The sequence below is a fragment of the Falco peregrinus genome, chromosome 4 (assembly GCF_023634155.1).
Source record: "Falco peregrinus isolate bFalPer1 chromosome 4, bFalPer1.pri, whole genome shotgun sequence".
Classification (NCBI taxonomy): domain Eukaryota; kingdom Metazoa; phylum Chordata; class Aves; order Falconiformes; family Falconidae; genus Falco; species Falco peregrinus.
This window is the reverse complement of record NC_073724.1, coordinates 65,229,756-65,252,801: the sequence shown is the minus strand read 5'-3', so window position 1 is coordinate 65,252,801 and position 23,046 is coordinate 65,229,756. Positions and strand designations below refer to the sequence as shown.

Below are 23,046 nucleotides of genomic sequence, written 5' to 3'. Positions count from 1 at the left end.
TCCCCCCTTGAATATTTCTAGGTCAGGTTTCTGTTTGCACAGATGTTTGCGGAGCAGCTTTTATTAGTTGACGCAGCTGTACTCGTTCTGAAGCAGTAGCGTTCATGCCAGAAGTTCCTGTCTGGCCTCTCTATCTGTCCATGCATTTACTTTGTGGTGACCAGAGAAGGTCAAATGGAAAATGGGTTAGACAGATCTGCAACCTGCTTATAGCTCCTACTTTTCTTCACTAAGAAGCAGAGATGTTTTAAATTCTGTCTTCTTCGGTCCCACAGTAAATGCACACGCCTGCAGAGTCTTTAATCAACTAGAAGTGTGTTCTGGGGGGGAGCTCCAGGGTTGGGAAGACAAAGGAAAGGAGAATAATAGGAAATATCTTAAGCAGACTAAAAATGTTTAGCCTTATTTATTTACAGTTTCCTTTGGCATAGTGTGCTTTCCACTCTTTTCCTGAGAGTTTAAAGCCCCAGTAGTTTCTTAGGATACTTGGAGAGCAAGAATTGTGTTGAACTGGTTAGTTGAGAGAACTGATGAAACAGACCTGATTTTGAATATTGAAACCCAGTGATTCAGATCTCGTCAGCATGATTTATATGCAATTAGCGTGAATTGTGGCTATTTCTGGAACAGTTCTTCAACAGAGGAAAGGACATCTGACCTACAAATTCTGTCAAATACCATGTTTGTTTAACTAGTCTCATTTGTCATAATGAGGCATTAGACTGCTGTCAGAGGTGACTTCAGAATGAAATTTCAATTGCTGCAGTCTAGCTTCTAATGATGAAAAATTAACAATCCAAGTTTTTCCTGACCTTCCACATGCGGGAAGGAGTTGGGTGTCACTTACCTTTGTGCACCAGGATATGGACCACTGGAGATGGACCTCATTTACCAGCATGGTTGTTACCAACTGGAAAGGGCAGTGGGTGTGAAGGAAAGAGGTTCTCTGTGCAGGCATATATAAAGTGAGGGAAGCCAAAGTCCTCTTTAGTCTTCCAATAACACTTCTCTCTCTCAACAATGTAGTTTCTTAAGGCAGCTTCTGTACATTTTAGCACATCTCTTTCCTCTTCATTTAGGGGATCAGTCCTCTTCTCCATACCAAGTAAGAGAGACACTAAATATATGAGGGAAATTGAATCTTCTGGAACAATTTTTAATATATACACCTTTTCTTAGATGCTGTCAGGCACAAGTGGTAGAACAGTCCTTTTTGTCAGAAACCCAGGTGCATATTGGTGCCTCCTACTTGATGCTAATGGTTTTGGGGTTTTAGATTGTAAGTGGCTGATACACAGTATTGACATCAGGAGATTCCAAAGATTAGACTGATGTGTAAGTTTTCTCAAATGTGTGGGTAGCCGCAGACTCTGGTTTGTCAAGCTATATTAGGAAAAATTGTTGCCCATGCTGTCAGGTTCTAGAAAAGAAGGAAATTTAAATCCTAGGAAATTAACAAAATCTTTCTTCTTTCTATAGTTGCTGAAACATGCCTAGACAAGGGCACATATCTTATTTACTTATTTATAAGGCAAATAATTCTTGTGCAACATGTGGATCCTGAGCAAAGGCATCTTCTGCATTCCTCTCTGTGGTTAGGCTGTGTGGTGCCTTTGATATTTTAAAATACAGATTTTCTACTTAAAAATCGAAGGCATCATATGAATAAAAAGCCTAGCTTGGGTGACATGTAGCAGTTCTTTAGAGTATCTAGTCTTCTGTTCTAATTCTGTGGTCTATAAAGAGCGTGTAGAATAAGCTTATTTTATGTTGTTTGTTATTAAAAGCAGTGAGCACTTTCTTTTAAATGCTATGAGATCTGGAAAGCCTGTGTGCCTGGCTGAACTGTGTATTCACAGGCATGTTTTTGATGAGTGTAAATAATGGCGGTGTTATTACAGTAAAGGGGGTAAAGACCTTAGGATCATAAATCTGCATGACATGATGGTAAATACTTAGTTTGCTCTAGAATGATAAGAGTTTTAAGATGTGATTTCTATTGATTTTTTTTTGTAAAGTTGTGGCCCCTGAGAATCATAAAAATCCACAGTTCCTGCTGATAAAAATTAGCTCTAAAGACAGCAATGATACAGCTGTCACTGATTGAACATGGAAGGCTGAAGGAAAATGAATGCTTTCTGATTCAAGAGCTTTCAAGCTTGTTAAAATTAGATTAGATACTTTCTTTAAAATGCTGCAAATCCTGTTTTTAGAAGAAAAGGGGTTTGCCTTTGATGGTTTACAGCAAGATCAGAGGTAGGTCTTTCTGTTTAGTTCAGTGAATGTTAGAGCTCATGCCTGTTGCTTTTCCACGAGGCAGTTAAAAACCTTTGATTAGCTGAATCCTTATTTTTCCCTTTCCTGCTAAAAAACTCACCTGGACCCACTAACAAAAGTTCATAAGCTTGGCAGTGTTTCACTTATCCAGCCCTTTCCTGATTTCTGTGTGTACACATGCATAGATTTTTTTTAATAAATCTCAATAGTCAAAATTAATTTTTAAAATTGAAAATGCTGGGGACTTCATTCTCATTTTTGTCATTTGTTTAATACCGTTTAATGAGAAACATTTTTTGTTTCATTGTATGCACTGTTTTGTCAGCATGTACCTCTCTGGGAGAAAAAGCCTTTTCAACGTTCTGTCTATCCTCAAAGCATGGTGTATCTTCTGTTCCTTGCATTGTTTGGAAGCACTGTCTCAATGTCCTTTTACTGCAGAAATACCTATTTGTATTGGGAGTACCTAATTCCTCTTGTTACAGTGATCCTGTCTCATAGAGCGCTCCTCAGAACTGGAGAAAGCCCCCCACCAGGTCGTGAGTCTCAGGTTGAGAAACTATCGTGTTGAGGAGATAAGGAGTGGAGGGAGGGGGGAAGGAGGTCTGCTTTCCAGGGCCTGTGGGCTCCATTGAGCACAACTGGACTGCCCTTCGTTCCCTAATGAAGGCTGCACCCAGCGATGGTCAAGTCTGTCTGCCGTAGCTCATCAGCAGGATCACTGCAGGCTTGGGGAGATGTCTTGTTGAAATGGACAGTATCTGTGGCATAAGCTTACATGGGGGCTGAACCTTTGCAGTTCTGTTGTAGCACCGCGTGGTGTTGGTCTGAAGACAAACAAAAGCAAGCTAACCCTAACCCTGGATACAGCAGGAAATCCTCCTATCAGTTGCTCTGTTTCTGTGTGGAGAGATAAAGGACTGATGCCCAGTGACCTTTTATTCTTCCCGGGCTGTAATGTTCACTCTTTGTTCTTAAGATGCGAGTGTACCCTGATGTAGGCCAACAGCAGTTACTGTCTGATTTCACACTCACCGCTGTCTAATACTTCAGTATACCAATAAAGCATGGACCTTTACCAGCTGGAGACATTGCTGGCTACTAAACCAACACCAAGCTTGATGAGACTATAAGCATGTCAAGCCATTTGACTGTGTATGCATGGAATTAGTTTCTTTTTTTTTTTTTTAATTATTTTTAGTTTTACCTGTACTGAAGGCTTTTACTCATTCTAACTGGTATTTTGCTGTAAAACTGTCATTGGTTTAATTGTTCTGTCCATTTGCTGGCTGATGCTTTGTCCTAAATATGAGGAAATTGGTTGATTGAGAAGGTGCACCATTCTCCCAGATCCTTGCCACTCCTGCCATGGGTATGCATTTTGAAGCTGTGAAGTCCGAGTGAACCTTTCTCCCTGTCATGTTCCTCTTCAAGCCAGGCAGTTACTGGTTATGTGTGATATGGGATCCCTTCCTGAGTTGTTTTTAACTCCTATTCCTCCTCAAATTGTTTGGTACTTTATTCAGGGATGTTTGTACGCAAATTTATGGCTGATTTCTAACTACTTTTCAAAATCTTTAACAAACTGTATCCAGCACTCCAGCTTGCTTTATTTAATGGGGAAGAGATGTGCAGCTTGATGAACTGGTCTCCCTCAAGCTTTCGTGGAAGTCGGTGGGGTTTTGTTCTTGCATTGAGGGAGAGCAGAACAGCATGTCCATCCCGTAACTCTGTTAGTTCAGCAGCATGGCTGTGCCTGGTTCACAGCTGAGGAGAGAAGGGATGGACACACTTATTAAACTCTTCTCCAGTCTAAGGTACTTTAGTCGTTGGTGAAAGCGTCTGAGAACTCCTGCCGCTTCATCTGGTGCTATCTGTCGCCGTGTCATTTTGTACTATGCATCTTTCTCTGACCAAAACTTTCAGGTAGAAGTTAGAGGTATGCAACCACTGTGACCATGGAAAAATTAAGCTAGACCTAACTGCGTGGCCACAGCAGTGGCAGCTCTGCCAGATACTCTCTTACTAAAGAGCCTTTGTAAGTGGTATGTTCAGTAATGCAGAGGACAAAGGGGCAACAACTGGGGTTTCATCTACCAGACTGGAGTTTAGAAAACACTAATGGGCCATTAAAGCAGGGTAACTGGTATCTGCCCCCTGACTGCAGAGCAGGCTGTGGAACAGGCCTAAGAGACAATAAGCCCTGCAGCATTCCAGGTATTGAGAAAGGTACTTTTCTGGCTCTTAACATGTTTTAATTTCTAATAATAAACCTATACATCTTGAGAACATTCTAACCCTTAACAATTGGGTTATGAGCACTGTAGCTGTACACGAGGTTTTCCAGCAGAATTTCCATCACCTTCAGTAATGGTTGATGTCTCCACTCAGTTTCCGTAATTGAGTCATTCTCACTTCTTGACACTCCTCAGAGGAGGAACATACCCAGAAGCATCTTAACACTGCTGTACTCTTCTTGCTGTCAAAACACAGTGTGTAGGGATGAGAACTGTTTCTTTTGAAGCAGATGCAGAACACTAAATGGCCTGAGTTTGTTATTCAGCAGTTTCAGGAGAAAAGGAATAGAGGAGGAGTATCTTCAGGGTACATTGAGGCCCATTTGTCTTCCTCACAAAGAGGGGAGCCCTCCCATGTTAGGTTAGTCTCTAACCAGGGCTTTCAGACAGTCTGATGCCATCTATGCAGTGAACAAAGAAAGAGGCAGCAGGCAGTTCAGCTCACCTATGACTTGATTTGACCTCTGGGAGAGACTTTCTTCTTCAGCTGAAAAGTATGGATTTGAACTGGTTTTTTTCCCCGGTACTAGCCATGTTCTAAAGCAGTGTAGCTCAGCCAGCCCAAGGCTCTGTGGGCTCCAGCCTCAGCATCAGTCCCCATGCGTGTGACGGGAGCCTAGAGTAGAGCAGGTGCTGCCAGTGGGATGGACCACGGCTGGCCACCCACAGCTTGCCAGCACTCCCATGCATTCCCAGCCCAAACCGCAGCAGGCAACTGTGATGTGTGTTTTGACAGAGGTATGGCTATTAATCGGTTTTAGCCACTGGCTTCATTTTACTTATCATGTGGAACATGTATGTGGATGGGGAGTGATTTGAGACGCGTGTACAGCTACGACGATTAACCCATGGTTTCATGTTCTGTGGCTGTATAAATGCCTCTGTCGTTTTGTAGATTGTTTTTGAGTTAGATTTCAATCGAGGTTTATTTTTTCTGTCACCTTCCCTACTGCAGTACCTTTTCTCAATGTCTGGAGAATAAACTAGTTCAGTGAAACTAAGAACCACAGCAGGTATTTTGCTATCGATGGGCTAATCTGGCATACTGTGGTAAAAGTGCATTCTCATTATTTGCCACTGTCACCAACCAGTGTTTGTTTCTCTTCGTAAACCCAAGTTCAGAAAGGAGTTGAAGCACACCTTAATTCCAGCCCATCCACCAAGGATATAATTTTAATATGTGCTTAAGCAATCCTTAGATAAACGTGCTTTTGTACTTGTCTCTTGGTTTACGTATATATAGCTGGCTCAATTATATTTGAAAGATGGCCCAAGTCTGAATCTAAATAAAAATCATTTGGAGTACAAGCAAAGACAATTCCACATTACCAGCTGCAAACCTTCTAGGCCTCCAATGCTCTGTGCAGTACCACTTGATAGCTGGCACTGACATGCTAATAATAGCCTGTCAATCAGTGAATCCTTTAGGGTAAAATGTGAGGAATTTCAGTACCTTGTAAATAAGATTGGTCTTCTCCCTTCTGCCTCTGTTTATATTCTGCAGTATGTAGCTGATGATTAAGTCCTGTATGAATACACTCTTCTGTGGCAGAAGGTCAGGTGAAACACAAAGAAAAGACCGTTTGGTTAATGCAGGTTATTTGTTCCTCACCTCAATGAAAAGAGAAAGTCACTTTGCAGCGTTGCTGTGACCCATCAGCACAACACATGTCCTGATTGATTGGCAGTGGGGGAGAGAAGACCTTCCATTTTCATTTTTTTCGTGACATACTGACTTTTTCACAGAAGAACGAGTTTGTTTTCCACCTTTACCAGGACAGCATCCAATGTGTTGATCTTTATGGCTGCATTGGTTGTAATTAGGCCCCAGAACACGCTAATGTAACAGCATTTTGAGACCTTTTTGTCATATAGCCGCTGTCTTGTACCTAGCTTCAATTTTCACTGGTTCAGCATATTGGATGGAGTCTAGCTGAGCTGTTGCTTGTAGGTGGATTTGGTCACTGTTTGTGACACTGATGTAGCCTGGATTTGGTCACTGCTTATGTCCACGTTGATACCAAAAAGGAGGATGTAGCATTTCAACTTGCGGCAGAGTACCTTTGAGAATTTCAGTGATGTATTGATGTGCAAGTCTTCAATCAATGGACTGTATACTCAATGCTGTGAGCCACCAGGCACCTTTTTTGGTGATACTTTCCATAATACTTTTCCTAAGTCGTGTCTTCCAAGTGTAGGTTAGGAAGTCTTTTTAATTCGTTGTCCATTTGGTACTTTATAGTTTGAAACACTTGAGTTGTACTGATAAAACTAACTTCTGTACATCAGAAGTTAGACCTGGGATTATAAATAGGTAGGTAGATATGTCAATATATCTATACCATTCTATCACAGATAGGTGCTATTTAACTTCTAGACTGTAATGCCTGTGAACTTCTCACAGAGGTGCAAATCATTTATTCGCTGTCGTACGACAGGCATAGTGCCAGAATTTCTTTGTTTCCACGTTTGAGGTGATACCACTTTTCTTATGTCTTTTGTAATGTAGTTACGTACTTTTAACCTTATAACCTTGCTATTAATCTGTTTCACTATTTCTCAATGACGAATTCCATTTCTTTTGAAAACACTGTATACAGTTGTGTGCTAGTGTCAATAAAATTGACATTTGTGTAACAAGCTGCGGCATTTTCTCAAATTTCACTGAACATTGATTTAGTGTGAAACTGTTGGTAAATCCTTCCTTGGTAGCTGTAACAATACAGACCTTTATTTCAGACAAATACTGCTTTGAATTTGATTTATAATAGGCTACATAACTGTCATGATTACGTAAACTGATAACTGCATTGTTTTTTTCCTTCTCTTGTCAAAAGAATGACATACAAACATGAACTGGTTTGGAATTGGAAAACATTCATATTCTAGTAATAAATCTTGAGTTCTTCCAGAAAATAAATAGGTTTTACTACTGGCTTAATTGCATTTATTGGTGCATTTGTTTACTGGAGTATCTCAGCTGTGTTGTAGCAACAGGAACACTTACCTATCATAATCTAGGGAGGACATAAACATGGTAGTAAAATGTATTTGACGTTAATTATATATGGCAATGTATGTATTTTACATTTAATCCTAGACAGCCTGTTAGCTGTGGTAATCAAGAGCTCATCACGTTTTTTGGTTGGATTTTAATGTATGATGCCAAAACGGTACAGACTGTAAATGTTCTTCCACGTGACAGATCCATCTCCTAAAACAGGTTTAGATTTTTAGAGGTTTGGAGGAGGGGATAGCTGGGAGAACACTGGGCATTTTTGGCAGACTCTTTCCTTTGTGCAGAGAGTAGTCTGGCTGCCTCCCAGAAGACAAAATGCTAATTTCAGTAATATTTATTTAATGTAGTGTATGTGAATTCATGGAAGTGTAATTAATTGTCTCATTCTTTTAACATTTTAATCCAAAATTAAACGGGGCTTTATATCTGTGATAATCTAAAGTTGTTATGCTTTGTGCATTAAAAGTATTGCTTTTCTTATGTAAATGTAATGCTAGCATTTCCATCCCAAAACAATCAGAGGAGCATGGAAAGACCTACAAGGTATAATATACATACTTGTGTTGTGTGTAGAAATTGGGGAACTAGTAGTTTTCTTCCTTCATGTTAGATCTGACTGGTCTTAGCAGCAACACTGCTGTAGAGAGTCATAGTTTCTTTTTCTTTAGACTTCTACTAGATGAATTTGTTCTAACTTGTGTACTGTAGCTCCCTATGAAGTCTTTGAAATTCTGTTTTGCTAGAAAGCATGGCACTCGTAGGGTAACCCACTTATTGTTGTATTTATTCTCTTTCATAGAGTGGATTACAATGGTGAAAAAATTTATATTAATTTGATGTAGCAGTAAATATTGCAGCTCAGTCATGTATGCCTTGATCCCTTCCCTACAGAGACTCTCATTTTAGCCAGTGCATCAGCTAAAGGAACGCTCCAGTCCCTTGGCTGATGCAAGTGGATGCAGTTCCTCTGGCTCCGAGTCCATTTGGACTAGTTTGAGGACCCTGATGGCTGCTTCTTGTAGTGTAATTTCACATGCTGCAACTTAAGGTTGTAACTCCTTTTGGTACTTTCTAGAGAGAATCCGTCCTAACTGATTTCTCTTTTACCATTTTTTAGCAGGTTCTCTGACTGGCAGCCCTCACCTTTCAGAGCTTTCCATCAATTCCCAAGGAGGACCATCAGTGGCAAATATGTCTTTATCTCCAAACTTGAGCCCTGATGCCAAGCAGTCATCTCCCTTGATCAGCCCTTTGCTGAATGACCCATCGTGCATCAGGACTGATGATGAGGAGGAGGTCAAAAGAAAGGTAAGGCAGAGGCAGTTGGCCTTTGCTCTCTTCTCCGTGTTGTGCTGTGACTACTGCTGTTTGTCAAAGCGGCTAATATCTAGACCCCCGTAGATCCACACAGATAACTTGAGTTGGGTCACTTGGTATCTGCTGTCCTTAGCCACACAGCATGTCCAAGAGCATCCCTGTGCTCCTGAGGCCAAACTCACGGTTTGGAGCTGATATCAGGCCAGAACCACAGAACTGAGGGCTGTAACTGAGGGCTCCGTGCCCTGGATTCATTGCCCTTAACAGAGGTTCAGAAGTTAGGGGCCCCAGCTCCTCTTTCAGCAGTGGGGAAAAGATAGTTAGCTTTGTGTCCCTAAGGTTAATGTGGGATAAAGCTGGGCTGCAAACTTAAAAGTTTTTTTGGACAGGGTCTCCTATAAATCTGGCTTGGTTCTAAGGAGTGCAGTTGGGTAAGTTTGTTGTAACAGAAGGAAAAGGAAGAGCATTGAGTGTGTTCAGGAGTGTCCAGCACAGACTCTCCAGTCTGCTGGGAGCACCACTGGGAGCATTTGGTTGTGGGAGCACAAAGTGCTGTCTTCAAGCCACAGCCTGCAGCGTTCAGCTGGGAGTGTTTGGCTCAGCCCCATCGTTGCAGCAGAGCCATAAGGGAACATCACATCCAAAAGTGCCTTTTGAAGATAAAGGGATTGTGTCTGAGCCAGGGTGTTCTAGGTGCCTGCTGGCTTGTCCCTCCTGTGCTGCAGGGCGAGAGGGGGTTGCCTTTGTCCTTCTGTCACCTACTTTCTCCCCTGAGCTTGGAGCATCTCAGGAGGAAGGAGGTAGGAACTCAGATGGCTTTGCTGGGAAGTGGGAGCATGTGTAAGGAAGATCCCTTTTCCCAGTGTGCACAGTTAGCAAGATATTTGAGAAAAAGAAAAGGCAGGAATCAGTTAATAAACTCAGGATTCCCTGGTGTCAGTCCAAGTTGCAGCAGCCAGTGACTGCTGTGTATGCCAGCGGGTGATGGTTCCTACGGGGTTGTCTACTGACTAGGAAATGCCTGCGCAGTCTCCCCTTGCATCCCTTTCTAGTGCATCCTCTGCATCATTGATCTTCAGGGAGGAAATATAGAAGCAAAAGATCTATGGATGTTTTGCTCTTCCTTTTTGCTTCCTGGGCAACACAGAGCAAGATCAATTGGGATCTTTTGGCTGTTCAGAATTAAGAGGTCAAAACCACTTTTGCCTCTTGGATGACACAGGAGGATTTGGCCTGAAATTTGAAAACTGTAGCTTACCCTAAAATCATTCTGTTGTCCCCCTGTTAGGTTGCCTACCTGCTCTGGAAAAATCTTACAGATTTGATTTTTTTAAGAATATTTTTACTGTGGATTCTTACCCTGGTGATGAAACTTAAAACAATCAAATGCTAATTTTTGTCATTTTGTCATTTTTGACAATTGTCAAATTTGATTCAAATGGTTATCTAGCCTGGAAAGGATTTCTTTGTGAACTTCAGAATATGTCCTGCTCCAGATGTGTAGAATAAGCTGAAAGGAACATCGGCACCCCAAAGCTGTAGAAATCACCATGGCTGAAAAGTGTCTCTCGGGAACCATTGAAAGTGCTTGTTCTCCTGTGTTTACAAGGAAGGATTGTTTTCAGGGCTTCAGGGCTTAGAAACATTCAAGCATGAGTCACAGTAACCACAAGCAAAGGTCACTAGTTTGTAATTCTCCTGGTGATTGTTGTCTGCAGTTTTTTCCTATAGAAAGCAGTTCCATAAAAGCAGATGAAAACTTAATATGTTTGCAATTTACAGAGATTCCCAACTGAGAAAGCTTACTTCATTGCTAAAGAAGTAGCGACCACAGAACGAACATACCTGAAGGACCTTGAAGTCATCACATCGGTATGTTTACTTCAGCATTACTCATGAAACATGTGAAGCTCTAGTCAGCAGTAGTATTTCATCTGCTCCATTTAACATCTTCGCTGTTCCATGCTTCTTTTATATTCTGTACTGTAGGTATTCTCTGCAGTGCCCAGGAGTATGGCTCTAGGGAGGAAATCACACAAAAAGCAGAAAGTAGAGATTTGCACTGTGGTTAGTAACACATGCTACGTAACTGTATCAGGTTGAGGAACTTGGGACACAGTTCAGTTATTTTTTTTCATGCTCTCATACTTTGTGGTTGTAATTACTAAAAATGCCTGTGGGTTCTCAATGACCTCTTAAAACTGAAGTAGCTCCCTAGGGGGACATATAAATGTTTTCTCCTGGATTAAATGCCCTCCATTTAACATGAAATATTGTGCAGTACCTATTTGAATTATTCTGATTTTTCAGTAAGTGAAACTGTCTGTTCATTGCTCTGTAGCATCAGATCAGAGTGTGATTGTAGAACCACCAAGGCAGATACGTGCCTTCTTTGCACACACACCAACATTTGTTTAACTTCCAAGAGTAACGTGCACAAGGTCTGGCCTTAAATAACACTTGTCTGTAAAAGAGCACTGGATCCAAAACCCCTCATAGTATTTCAGCAGGGCCTCCAGCTCCAGACTTTCCAGGTCTTTAATCACCCCGTGTGTGAAGCTCTGTGAGGTGCGTTGCCCCCTCCTGTGTTGATGTTGTGGTAAGGAGGATGTGCTACATGGAAGAGTCTGTTGGTGCCAGGTGGGAACCAGGGAGAGACGCCTTCTCCCCAGCTTCTCAGCTATTCCAGGAGTCCATGTGGCAGATGCAGCTGATCTAACACCAACTTAAACGTAGCCGCTGTAGGCTGGGATAGCATGGCTGTTCCAGGCAGCAAGGTAGCTGTGGCTCCACTGCCTACTTACCCTGGCTTTCTGGGAAGCCAGGCCAACAAGGGAAGAGGCCAGATTCTGTTGGACGGTGGTCATTGCTGCAGTCTCAACAGTAGATATGGTGCTTTCATCTTCTATTTCACTCAGTGGCTGCAGAAAAAGAAAGTTTAGCTCTTTAGAGCTAAACTCCATTTTTCAGCCTAGTCGTTATTCTTTTGGTAGGCAAATTCGAACTTGGTGTGCCACCAAAAGGTGTACAACTGGCTTTAAGCTAATCATCAGGCCCATCAGGAGGCCACTAAGAGTGAACAAGTAGCCAGTGTCATTGGAAAAGGTAGAAGGAACAAGTGTTACACATTAATTTTGAGACTTGGTTGGTGTGCAGTTCTTCAGCCTTAGCTGTGCTCAGTGCAGAGAGAAAGCAGGGGAGAGGGAGGGGGCTCTCTTTATCGCAGGTCTGGGTCAGCTCCAGCTGATGCAGCTCCAGTCAGGGCTGCTGTAACAGTCTCCTGTGGTCCCAGTAGCCTTCTAGGTTTCCTGCTAGGAAGTTGGAAGTTCCATAGGTAGTTGGCACCCCGCAGTGCAGTGAGGATAGAGTAACATTATCATGTTACATACACAGATAATAATCTGTGCCACCTTGGCAAGCCCCCTAGTCCTATGGCTTTACATCACCCATAGGTCTATTAGCCTGAAATAAAGAGAATATGGAGCAAAACTGAGCAGGAGCCTGTTGCAGTCTTAGCAGCGTTTGGCACTGACCCTCCTCTATTTTCTGCTACTAGTGCCTTGTCTTGGAAGTGCCGTCCCTCTACTTGTTTAGTTCGCAAACTGCATGATGTTCTCTGTCTGCACACAGCAGCGTGGTCTTGAGTGCTTACTGTACCAGCTCCTGTCAAAGGAATTTCAAGCAGAACTTGGCAAAAGAAAGTGCAGAGCATGTACTATTTTTTTTTACTGGAATGTCTGCAAGTATTGCGATACTCTTTCTCTTGCACCTACAGCATCTGTAAATTCAGTTTGTATTGACAAACCAGTTTGGGCTTGAAAAGAATTTTCAAGATTTGATCAGTAATGGCAAAGGGGAAGGGAGTTTCTTTTTTAACTATGCAGGGCCTGACTGCTGATAAGAGCCCCAGTTCAGCATGTAGGAGTGTCAGGGGTAGCCTGGGTGGTATTCCTAGTGCCAGCTAAATAAGGTCCTTACTGGGTTAGGTGTATAAAAACAGCAAATGATCATACCTGCTGCATTCTATCTACCCCACAATAATTTTGCTTCTTTTTTCTTTGTAGTGGTTTCAGAGTGCAGTGAGTAAAGAGGATTGCATGCCCGAAACACTGAAAAATCTCATTTTCTCCAACTTCGAACCTTTGCACAAATTTCATACTGGTTTTCTCAAGGAAATTGAGCAGAGACTTGCTCTGTGGTAAGATTGTTTGTTATTTAGCTGTGTTATTTCATACGGTTTAGCATCTATGCATTCCCTTTTTGTAACTCTGTGATCTACTGTCATGGTTTATTTGTGAAAGTCACAGGTGTTGGTCATTAACAGGCTGGGTATATTGAATCATGCTTTGTGTTTGCTCGACAAACCTGTTTGGATATCTCAGTCAGGTACAGATGTATGCAAATGAGATCATAATTCTGAATGAAGCTTTCTCTTGCCAAGTGTCAGTGTTTCTATATGGCAGCTCTTCTGAAAAACGTGTTGCAAGCAAGACTTATCAGTAATAAAGAGGGAGCGGTGAAGGACCAAGTCCTGTTGCTGTCAAATAGGTGTAGGCTGCGGTGGGGTTCAGAGTCCGGCTTCCCATTCCGCAGCACCACAGCTTTGGCAGTCTCAGGGTCTACAGTGCACTCTACAAATTGACAGTGTCGGAAGAGGACACTGGGCTCAAAAATTATCTATCCTTAGCATAATAGTGACAGTAGAACATGGCATTTTTATGAAATAGCTATCAAGTGAGTAATTCTTCCCTGGCAGGACTCGTAACACAGTTCATTTGACCACTGATGTCTGAGCAAAGGCAGCACGCAGAAGCCCTCTCCTTGGTCTCATTAGACCTGTCTGGACTGGATTGTCTCGCTCTGTGTAGGCATTTTTTGTTAGTTTATCTTTAGTGCTGGGAGCCTAGCTTTTTCTTCTCAGTTAGGAAAGTGACAATGAAAAATCACGTGAAAGCAGAGCAGGAAGACTTGATGAGTGCTAATCAGTTTAATGCCTCTTTAACTAATTAATCAAAACAAAAGCAAAACACAGTCTTGGAGTGTGTGAGTTTAGCTCTTGTGATGATGAGCAAGGTCGTTGAACAAGAGCACAACTTGTTGCCGAGGAGTGCTATCCAAACGCACCCTGCTCGGTTCCAGAATTAGTGGGTATTTTTTGTGAGGAGGAGAATGTGATGCTGCCTCTTGAGTCCTGGGTGAGCTGCCATCCTCACATAGGACTCTGTGGCTGACACTTGACATAAGGTTACTCCTAAGGCACGTGCTGCACAGCAACTTTGCCCGTATCTCCTTTTTTTTTTTTTGGCATTGGGCTGCCGCTGTTTTAATCTAGTCAGGATTCTTACTGGTGTTAATTACTTTTCAGTAAGGAATGTTTATTGCAGGTACTCCAGGGAGGCCCTTTCAAATGTTATGAAATAGTGTTGTTTCTCCAGTCATGGTGTAGAATTAACAGTAGTTGGGGTTAAGGGTGCATGGTGGGAAGAGGACAATTTGTATAGTAAAGGGCCAAGTTCTGCTCTCTATCAGACCAGTCTAATCTAGTGAGTTTGCTGGGTGCTGATTACTGGGGCACATTGAAACAGAGATTCCTCCTATATCCTTCTGGTTGCTGGTGGCATTACAAGGGGATGTCAACCTCCTGTCCAGGTGTGATGTTTTTCAAAACTGGGATGATGATGCAATAATAGCCTGCTGTGGAAAGGTGACATTGTTTACTACAATGGTTTACTACCACTTACTGTGGGGGGGAGGTATTTTAAAAGAAAGGAGGAATATTCAGGCTTTTAGGCTTTCCATCATTTAATTTTGGGTTTTTTTTGTTTCAGTTAGCTTCTTTTAGAGCTGAGTAAGCCTTGCATTTTCCAGCTTTTCCTTGTGTCCTAAGGCTATGGTTTCACAGAGCGGTAAACCACATTTTAAGGCTCCTAATACCATATTTAAACTGCTCTATGATATAAAGTGCTTATTTGCTATGAAGCAACTTTGCAATCCAAATTACTCAGATATATTCTGCTGAGGTAACTTTGTCCCAGGCTGGGCACCTCATTCTGACTTTGTCAGGTCAGCTATTGCAAATCCTTCCACAGTTAGCATAAAGCCACTGGGATTTCTGTGAGCTGCTCTGATTCACTTGACAGAAAAGCAGTCCTGTTCCTGCCGCTGGTCTGCATCCGGTTTGCAACCAACAGCACAAGTTTGCCTAACGTAATACCACTGTTGTAGACAGTGTTTGTTTTTAAAGTTGTGGAAGATTTGAATATGTGCCTTAGGAAGGGAGGCGGATTTGCTGGCAGGTGTGATTTTGGAAGTGGTGTTTTTTTATTTAATGCCACAGATACCGAGATAAGCTGCAAGCAATAAACTCTATCCTATAGAGATTACTGTTTAATTAAACGGTGAGTGACAAAAATAAACAGCCCCTCAGCATGTAGAAGCTGCTGCTGGTGGCAATGTGGTAGGGAATTTCTTCAGCAGCGTGGTCAAGGTCGCTTAGCTCAATGTCTGTGCTGCCATGATTGTACCTCTGTCTTTGGCCCCAGGTGGTTTGAAGCCAGCAGGCTTTGACTGTGTTCACCACAGCCGTGCAGAGTGCTGCCCAGCCTCTGCATCGGCTGCGGAGCTCCTCGCGGGCCTGGCTGAGCCAACGGCACTGCTGCAGGCACATTCGGGCAGGATTCAAGCCAACTCATTTAAATCTGACTCTTCTATGACAGCTCTTTTAAATTTCCAGGCAGGTGCAGGGGGGAGGAATGCAGGAAGCTTGTCCTGAGGCATGAGCGTGCTCTGCATTTGTCAGAGGGTGGAGAAAGGGGCCTTTGAATGGAAGGAAGGATTGTGGACTTCATCAAGCTACTGGAAGCCCCAGAGTACCCAGATGTGATGTGAGAGCTTGTCTGAGAGGATGTCTGTAACCAGTCATCTTCATTCTCCTAGTGAGTAGGGTGATGGGTTTTATCAACTTAAAGTGCAGTTTAGCCTGCCTGCTCTGCCTAGACACGTGTGTTTGTCTAAGGTTTGTTTGAAACCTTCGTGCTGCCTGTTGGAAGCTCTTACGGGAGGCTATTCCCTGATCTCTCAGGACTTGGATCGCATTGAAGCTGATGGTGTGAGGAGAGCAAGGCCAGGGGAGGATCGTGTGTAACAATTGTTAGATGGCTCTGTGCTGTTAATTTGTTAAAACATCTATAGACTTAGTATTTGGCTCCAAGAAGCTCGGGTTGTGCACATTATTAAAAGCATTTCTGGCTTGCTCAGACTTCTGAACTGTTTGAAACTGCTGTCAGAGCCAGGCTATTTGCTACTGAACATCTAAGTGCTGATATCTTGTTGACCAAGTTATAGATTCTGGCAGGTCTGATTTGTTTCTTTACACAATTCACCCGTTTTTCTCTTTAGTACTGCATTTCCTAAGAGCAGCACGTCTCGGTGCCTAGTGCATAGTGATAAAGTTATTAACAAGATGTGAGCTGATCCTGACACCAAGAGCCACCTGCAGAATATGGGAAATGGCTGCATTTTTCACAGCCAGGGTTTCGTTCTAGCCATGAAACTGAGCAGATCCCTGGCGTTTTTATTGCACAGCATCCTAAGATCAGTCATACTGTAATCTGGGTGATGTTTTCTGTCCTGCCTGTGCTGTTGCAGGGCCGTTGAAGCAGCCTGTGAATCCCCTCAGTTGCCCCAGCTGTGCTGAGCCCTCTGTTCGCAAGACTATGTTCCTGGGACCAAGTGAAGATACCCAACTAGAGGCCCTGTGGTTTGAGGAGGGGAAGGATGGCCTTTGGTGGTTGCAGGCTGGCATGGGGCTCTGTCCTCTCATACAGCAAGAGAGGAGGAAGAAAAAAGAGCAGGGAGATGCCTGAGGTGGGAGAGGGAACAGCACACATCAGGCTGTCCTGTTAGTGCCAGGAAAGCTGCATCTGGTACCTGGGCACCCAGGTCCTGGTCCTGGCTACCAGGACTCATCCAAGATGCTCCTCAGCAAGGCTCTGGGTGCCAGGCCAGGAGTTCCCAACTTTTTTTGCTGGGAGGAAATACGGGAGACATGTCTCGGTGACTTAAACTGGCTCCCATTCCCCAGGAAAAGGTGTGGGCAGTGCAGGCAGAGCGTGACGTGCTCCATTAGCATTTGGCCAGTTGAATCCGAGAAGTCAGTTAGGTTTTACTCCTTCGTTTATCTAAGCTGTTTAATAGGCTGTTCATTTGGGCCACAAGCACCATTTTCCAGCCAAAAAAATTGAACTCATTTTCCCACACCCTTTTACATGTTTGTATTATAAGTTTCCATATTGGTTTCTATAAATTCTGACAGAAGATAGCAAATGGAGAACTCGTAAGTTTCCCTCCTTGGTCGACCACTACGCACTGCAAAGAGCAATGCTAGGGCAAGCCAGGATGGCCGTTTCTGCCCTGGGAAGCCCTGTCAGGGAGTATGTATGAATCTGCATGTTGGACCTTATCCATGTGCTGGGAAGAAAAAGCATTATGTACTTCCCAGAAATGCAGGCAGACTCATCTTCTTTCTCCCAGGGAAGCCAGTCTCCCAGTTCATAGGCACTTGTGAGGGAAGCAGCTACTCAGTACTACCAGATGTGGCTGAGAAATGTGCGGCTGGTAATTTGCAAAAAAACCAAAAAAGCTCTTAGATGTTAGCATATGAAAGGAGAGGACTCAATCGGGATTCATGGAAGGCAGTTTGAAAACCTGTAATAAAAAGCACTAAGGGAGGTGTAGGAAGATGAGCTGAACGTTGATTTATTAACCATTTTTTGTTTGGGAAGTAGTACTTGCGGTCAGGAAGAACAGCCTGATAAACAGTTTATATAAACAAGGCAGCAATCCTTGTCTGCCTTCTTAAAGGCACGAGTGCTGACTGTTCAGCTGGTTCTGCGTGTCTGGAGAAGAGATGAGGAGAACAGTTTCGGAAGTGTCGTTCTCCTATGTGCAGAAATGAGGTATGTATTGTAGTACAAACCTCAGACTTACACGGTGTGGTGGATTCCTGAGACAAAGATATTAAGAGGAGCCCGGTGCCAGTGTCTTGGGCTTGCTTCTGACAGGACAGTTTGCATTGCTGAGGTCACTTTTGGGTACTTCTGGGGATTAGAGCCACGCTACGCTCAAGTGAATCTGAAATAGTGGGAGAGAAATAGCTTGTCCAGGATCCATTAGTCACACCCGGAGCCACGTTATGTTCAGCTCTGTGGCTCTCCCAGCAGGATGTGGCCAGGATCGCCTCTGAGGGTGTGCCACAGCAAGGCGTGACATGTTGTCTTTTCAGTGTATTTCCGTACAGTGGTGTTAACTTGCTCTGATCTCTTACCGTTCAAAAGCATTACTGACACATGCTTCCTGTGGATTGGGTTTCTCCCACAACAGGGATAGCCAGCCCGAAGCCTTTAAATGTGTGCATGCTCCCCAAAGGCTCGATGGGGCTCTGGGAAGCTCTGGTGGCTTCAGCAGTACTTTCCTTAGGCTCTGAGCAGCGTTTTGTGCACTGCTTGCTGCAGAAAGGACAGCTGCAGCATCAGCTGGAATGGGCAGGGCAATAAGAGGCACTGAGTAATAGCAGGGTGTGAGCAAGGAATTTATCGACTCTTCAAGTCACAAAATGTTCCTCTTGTTTAAAAGGCACTTGTAACAGGGAATGTTTAAGGTATTTCTTAATATTAGAACTTTAGTTAATAATGCTCTTAAAAAGTCAAAAGTGTCTTAAGTGCCCAAAGACAAAAACTATAGGATCCAGGAGGGAGGTGCTGTTCCTGAGCATGTAACGGAAGGTCACAAGCTGTAAATATCATTTGCTGCAATTGATTTTGTTGTTGTTGGGCGTTTTCTTTGTTGTTGTTGTTTTGCTGCATTTGAAGGGCTGTAATCAAAGTATTTTGTGTTCACCTGGAAAAAAATATCTCTGAGACCTTTCTCTCCTTCTTTGCCTTCCTACTATCCCCATCAAATTTGTATTCCTTCTGCTACCATTCCTGGATGACTGAGGATAGTATGGGCTGACTTGAGATATCTTTACATTAATTTTTCGATGATGTACACTGAGAAGTTTATGTAATTCCAAAATCCATGATAGCTGCTTGTGTAGTCCCTGTAAGTTGAGCTGGTGGCTGTTTTTAAGTAATATGTAAGCTAGTGTCTTATTGGGTATAAAAGTCGGTCTCCTTCTCTTTGCTTGCAGTTGTACACTTGCATTACTATAAAAAGAAAGGGACTATTTGGAAAAAAAATGGGAAATTAGCTTCTTACAGAATAATATCTCCACTCTTCAATGTTTTTCAGTGACTTTAGACCTCCCCGCACAGTCAGTGGAGTGAGGGCTCGTTATGTTAGGGAGAGCAGCTCATACACCTATGGAGCTGGGAGTCGGGTCGTAAATCAGCTGCTGATGAAAACCTGTAAGAACCTAGTCCCTGATCTCTGTCCCTTGTCACTGGCAGGTAGATACCATGTTCAAACAGTGACCCGTGAAAACAAGGAGTAAGAAGAACAATTTAGTCATTGATGCACAACAAATGAGCAGCTTCTTCCCCCGCAGCAAGCTTAGTGCTGTTATTCAAAACACACACCGCAGGGAGAGCTCTTCTCTGCTGCTGTGCTTCGGGCTGTTGAAGCAGCAAGACACCATCTGATAGGTCGGATGCTTAGTTTTTCTTTTAATATGCTGTGGATTTGGATGCATTTTTCTTGGGGTTTCTTTTCTTCTTGTTTACATGGGATTTGCATGTTGAGGAGCTGGGGAAGAAGGCAGCATAGCGTAGGAAATACCGTGGAGTCTCAGCAGACAGCTGGAGTGGAGTGGAGGATGGGGTTTAGGAGGCAGGCATGAAGCCATCATGTTCCCCCATGCTTGGCTTCAGCTTTCCCTGCCCCTCTGCTCCATACCACAGCCTACATGTCTGTGCACCACCACCAGTGGGAAAACCATCCCTGTCGCAAGAGACAGCTTTTGCGTGGAAATAAATAAGCAAAACAAGGAGGATGACTGGAACAAGGAGCAATACCTAGTCATCACATTTCTGGATTTTCGTAGGGTTTTGTTTTTTCCAGCAGTACACGTCTGCCTGCTGCACAGGTTAACTCTGCCAAGACGCAAAGTAAGATCTGAAAGCCCTCAAACTGTTCAAAAAAAAAAAAAAAAGCCTCAGACCGGTCTGTGGCCAAAACCAATGAAGGCAATGAAGGGGAATGTTCCTGATGCTTTATGTATGGCTGATGTGATGAGATGCTGTGCAAGCAGTCGGGGCTGGCTGTGCTGAAGAGGGGCCAGGGGGTCAACTTTTAGGAAATAAGGACCTGACTGTTCAATGAACAACTGCACTAAATATTAGCTGAAGTTCACAAAGTCAGTGGAAGCGCTCGCTATGACTTGGGTAGGCTTGGGGTCAGCCTTCGAGTAGCTATAGCTAGCAGATAAGAAATTTGCAATGAGGATTCTAGCCAACCTATACTGTAGCTGGGAGATCAGAAAAGCAACTTCTGTTTAGAAATAGCAGTCTGTAATGAAGTACTTAATATTTGTCTTGGCAGTAAATCAGAAAGGTACCAAACTGCTGAAGTCCGTTAGATTAAATCAAATGTAGAGTCATAAAAAAGAAGCCAGGCAGTGCCAGAGAGTTAGAGAATAACACATAAAGCAAGAATTCTTCTAGAGATAATTACAAAATACCATGTCGTTACTGGCAGCAGCACAAATTCATCTGGCTTTGACATTTCTGGGATTGTATGCAGTGGCGCAGCATGAACCATTTGGGATGGGATGCTGCACGCTGGCTGCACGGGTGGGGGGTGACTTTCCTTTGCTTCCTGCCAGTGCGGTGCTACTGCCTTGGACTTCAAATGGTTGTGGTTTTCAGTCGGGGGTGCTTTGATATGCATCACTTGGAGCAGTGCTTTAGTGGCTGGAAAGTTTTATTTGCAGCCTCTCAGAGGAAATTTGAGTGGGGAGAGCTGCTGGATGGGTAGGACGTGGGGGAAGGGAAGCACAGGGAACAGTACAGCAGGGAGATGACTTGACAAAGGCTTCCTGGAGAGAGAAACTGGACTTTTATCCCCAGGTAATGTGGCGCCTGTAGTCTTGTAATGTCCATTGTAATGTCCCTTGCAATATAGACCATTTCGTGGGCATGTTTTGATTGTGGCAGTGTTTATATAACGTAGTGCTTTTGCAAAACTGGCTATGCTAATTAAAGTTACCATTGACACAACCCAACTTCCTACCCTGGTGTAACCTTTAGGCTTAGAAAAAAACATTAAAAAATCCTGTTGAGAAGTGTATTTTCTTGCTTAAATGGGCATGTGGGTGCCTGGGAGACTGAAGACCATAGGAAATAATCAAAGGCAGCCTATGAAACTGGATATTGGTCAAATGAACATGGAGTAATCCCTTGTTTTATCAGCTGAGTTGGTTTGTCTGTTGAAGGATAAAAGAGGAGATGTTACTGTGTGGTGTTCATGAGCTGTCCCTTCCATGTTTCCCAGTTAAAAAAGCATGCAGAGAAACTATCTGGCGCAAAGCATTACCATGTTTGACTTTACAAAACAAAAATATATGTCTGAATATGCATCTATTCATGCAATAATACAGATTTTTAAGCAAACAAACAATTCTATCTGTCTTACTGGTGGAAGTATATTCGTAACAGCAGTGGTGTCCTCTATGATTTGATGAGCGTGGGACCTCCCCGGCTAAATTTCTGGTACAAAGAATGCAGAGATTTACCACCTGGTTGTCCACTTACTCCTTCACTGCACGCAGAATTGTCTTAAAAGTATAAACCACTGCAAGTGGGTGAAAAACAATGCATCCATTTAGCAGTAAGACAAAGCAGAGGTCCTGTTACCCTCGGGTTTATATAGAGCTTGATTATATTTCTGTCCTCTTCCAAGGTAGTGCATTTCTTTTGCTGAATTGCAGCTGCTCACACCAGGACCAGATCTGTCTCCCAATACATAGATGTGGGAGTTGAACTAAATTTTCAAATTTGAGGACAGCACGTAGAAAGCCACACTGTGGGAAACCTGGATGCAGTATTAGAAGTTGGAAAGGGGAGACAGTGCTTCTCTCCACATCCCCCCTGGTGATTTTCTTTTGAAAACCTTAGTTTTCAGATCTGTAACAGTTAGGTTCTTACAAGTTTTCCTCCTGTGTTTTTTGAAAGATGTGTTTGGATTCAGAGTGCGGTATCCCTGCCTGTCTCACACATGGGTTTAGAAGCAAGAATTGTCTTTTTCATCAGGAGCTGGGTTTCTCCCAAATGGAGCACTCATCTGAGTGGGATAGAGCAGTTTGCATTTTTAATACCAGAAGTGACACACTGAAAGGAAATTCCTGACAGTATGTAACACTTAAGAGTCAAACCTAGATGCTGGATGGATTTTATTTGTTGGTCCCACTTTCCCTTGCACAAACAGAAAGCTTTTCAGAGGGGGAACACCTGAGGATCCTGTTCAGGGATGCAGTCCGTTTTTCTGAACAGAATTATTCTTCTGCTCTAAACTCACATATTGTCATAGGATTTTGATGTCTGCCTTTTTTCTCAAGCCTTTTCCAGCCTTCTCTGGTGTGTTTAAAAATGCTAACAATTTTCTTTAAAAGTCTAATCCTCGTTAAGTGCCTGCCCTCTATCTTGTTAGGAGTGCAAGCCAGGCTGGGTGAAAGGTTTGCTGTACCTGGGAATTACATGTCCGTCAGGAAGATTCCTTGCACACTCCCGAGCAAAGGAGCCTGGGAATCAGGATTTTAGAAGAAATGAGCTATTGAGTTCCTTTCTGTGCTTATAAGTGATTATGTGGTTTCCTTGCGTGACTGAAGAGTGTGATATTTCTATTGCTGACAGGGAAGGCCGCTCTAATGCTCATGGGAAAGGAGATTACCAAAGAATTGGAGATGTTATGCTAAAGAACATTCAGAGTATGAAGGTAGGAATGATCCTATATAACTATTAAGCTTTGACACAGATTAACGTTAGCATGTGTTTCATTTTCATATGATGTTGCGTCTTGTGCTGGTTTTTGCCAATCGTAAACAAGGCTTATGCTGTAAAAGTTTCCTTTGATAACATAGAAAGCATTTGGTGAGCCCCAAGATTCCAGAATTGCAAGCTGATTTTAAATTGTCCAGCCCTT

At 43.1% G+C, this 23,046-nt stretch overlaps 1 protein-coding gene across 6 annotated transcripts in view; it reads left to right on the top strand.

The window, feature by feature from the left end:
• FARP1 (FERM, ARH/RhoGEF and pleckstrin domain protein 1) overlaps positions 1–23,046 on the top strand; it is a 213,156-nt gene that overhangs the window by 172,138 nt on the left and 17,972 nt on the right. For 4 of the 6 annotated variants that reach the window (XM_055803175.1, XM_027788353.2, XM_027788355.2 and 1 more), the window contains 4 exons: positions 8,711–8,901; positions 10,693–10,782; positions 12,975–13,108; positions 22,758–22,839. In XM_055803175.1, the coding sequence (XP_055659150.1) occupies positions 8,711–8,901; positions 10,693–10,782; positions 12,975–13,108; positions 22,758–22,839 (497 nt within the window). The remainder of the gene's footprint in view (positions 1–8,710; positions 8,902–10,692; positions 10,783–12,974; positions 13,109–22,757; positions 22,840–23,046) is intronic. The other 2 variants (XM_055803174.1, XM_027788352.2) reach the window with 1 other exon arrangement.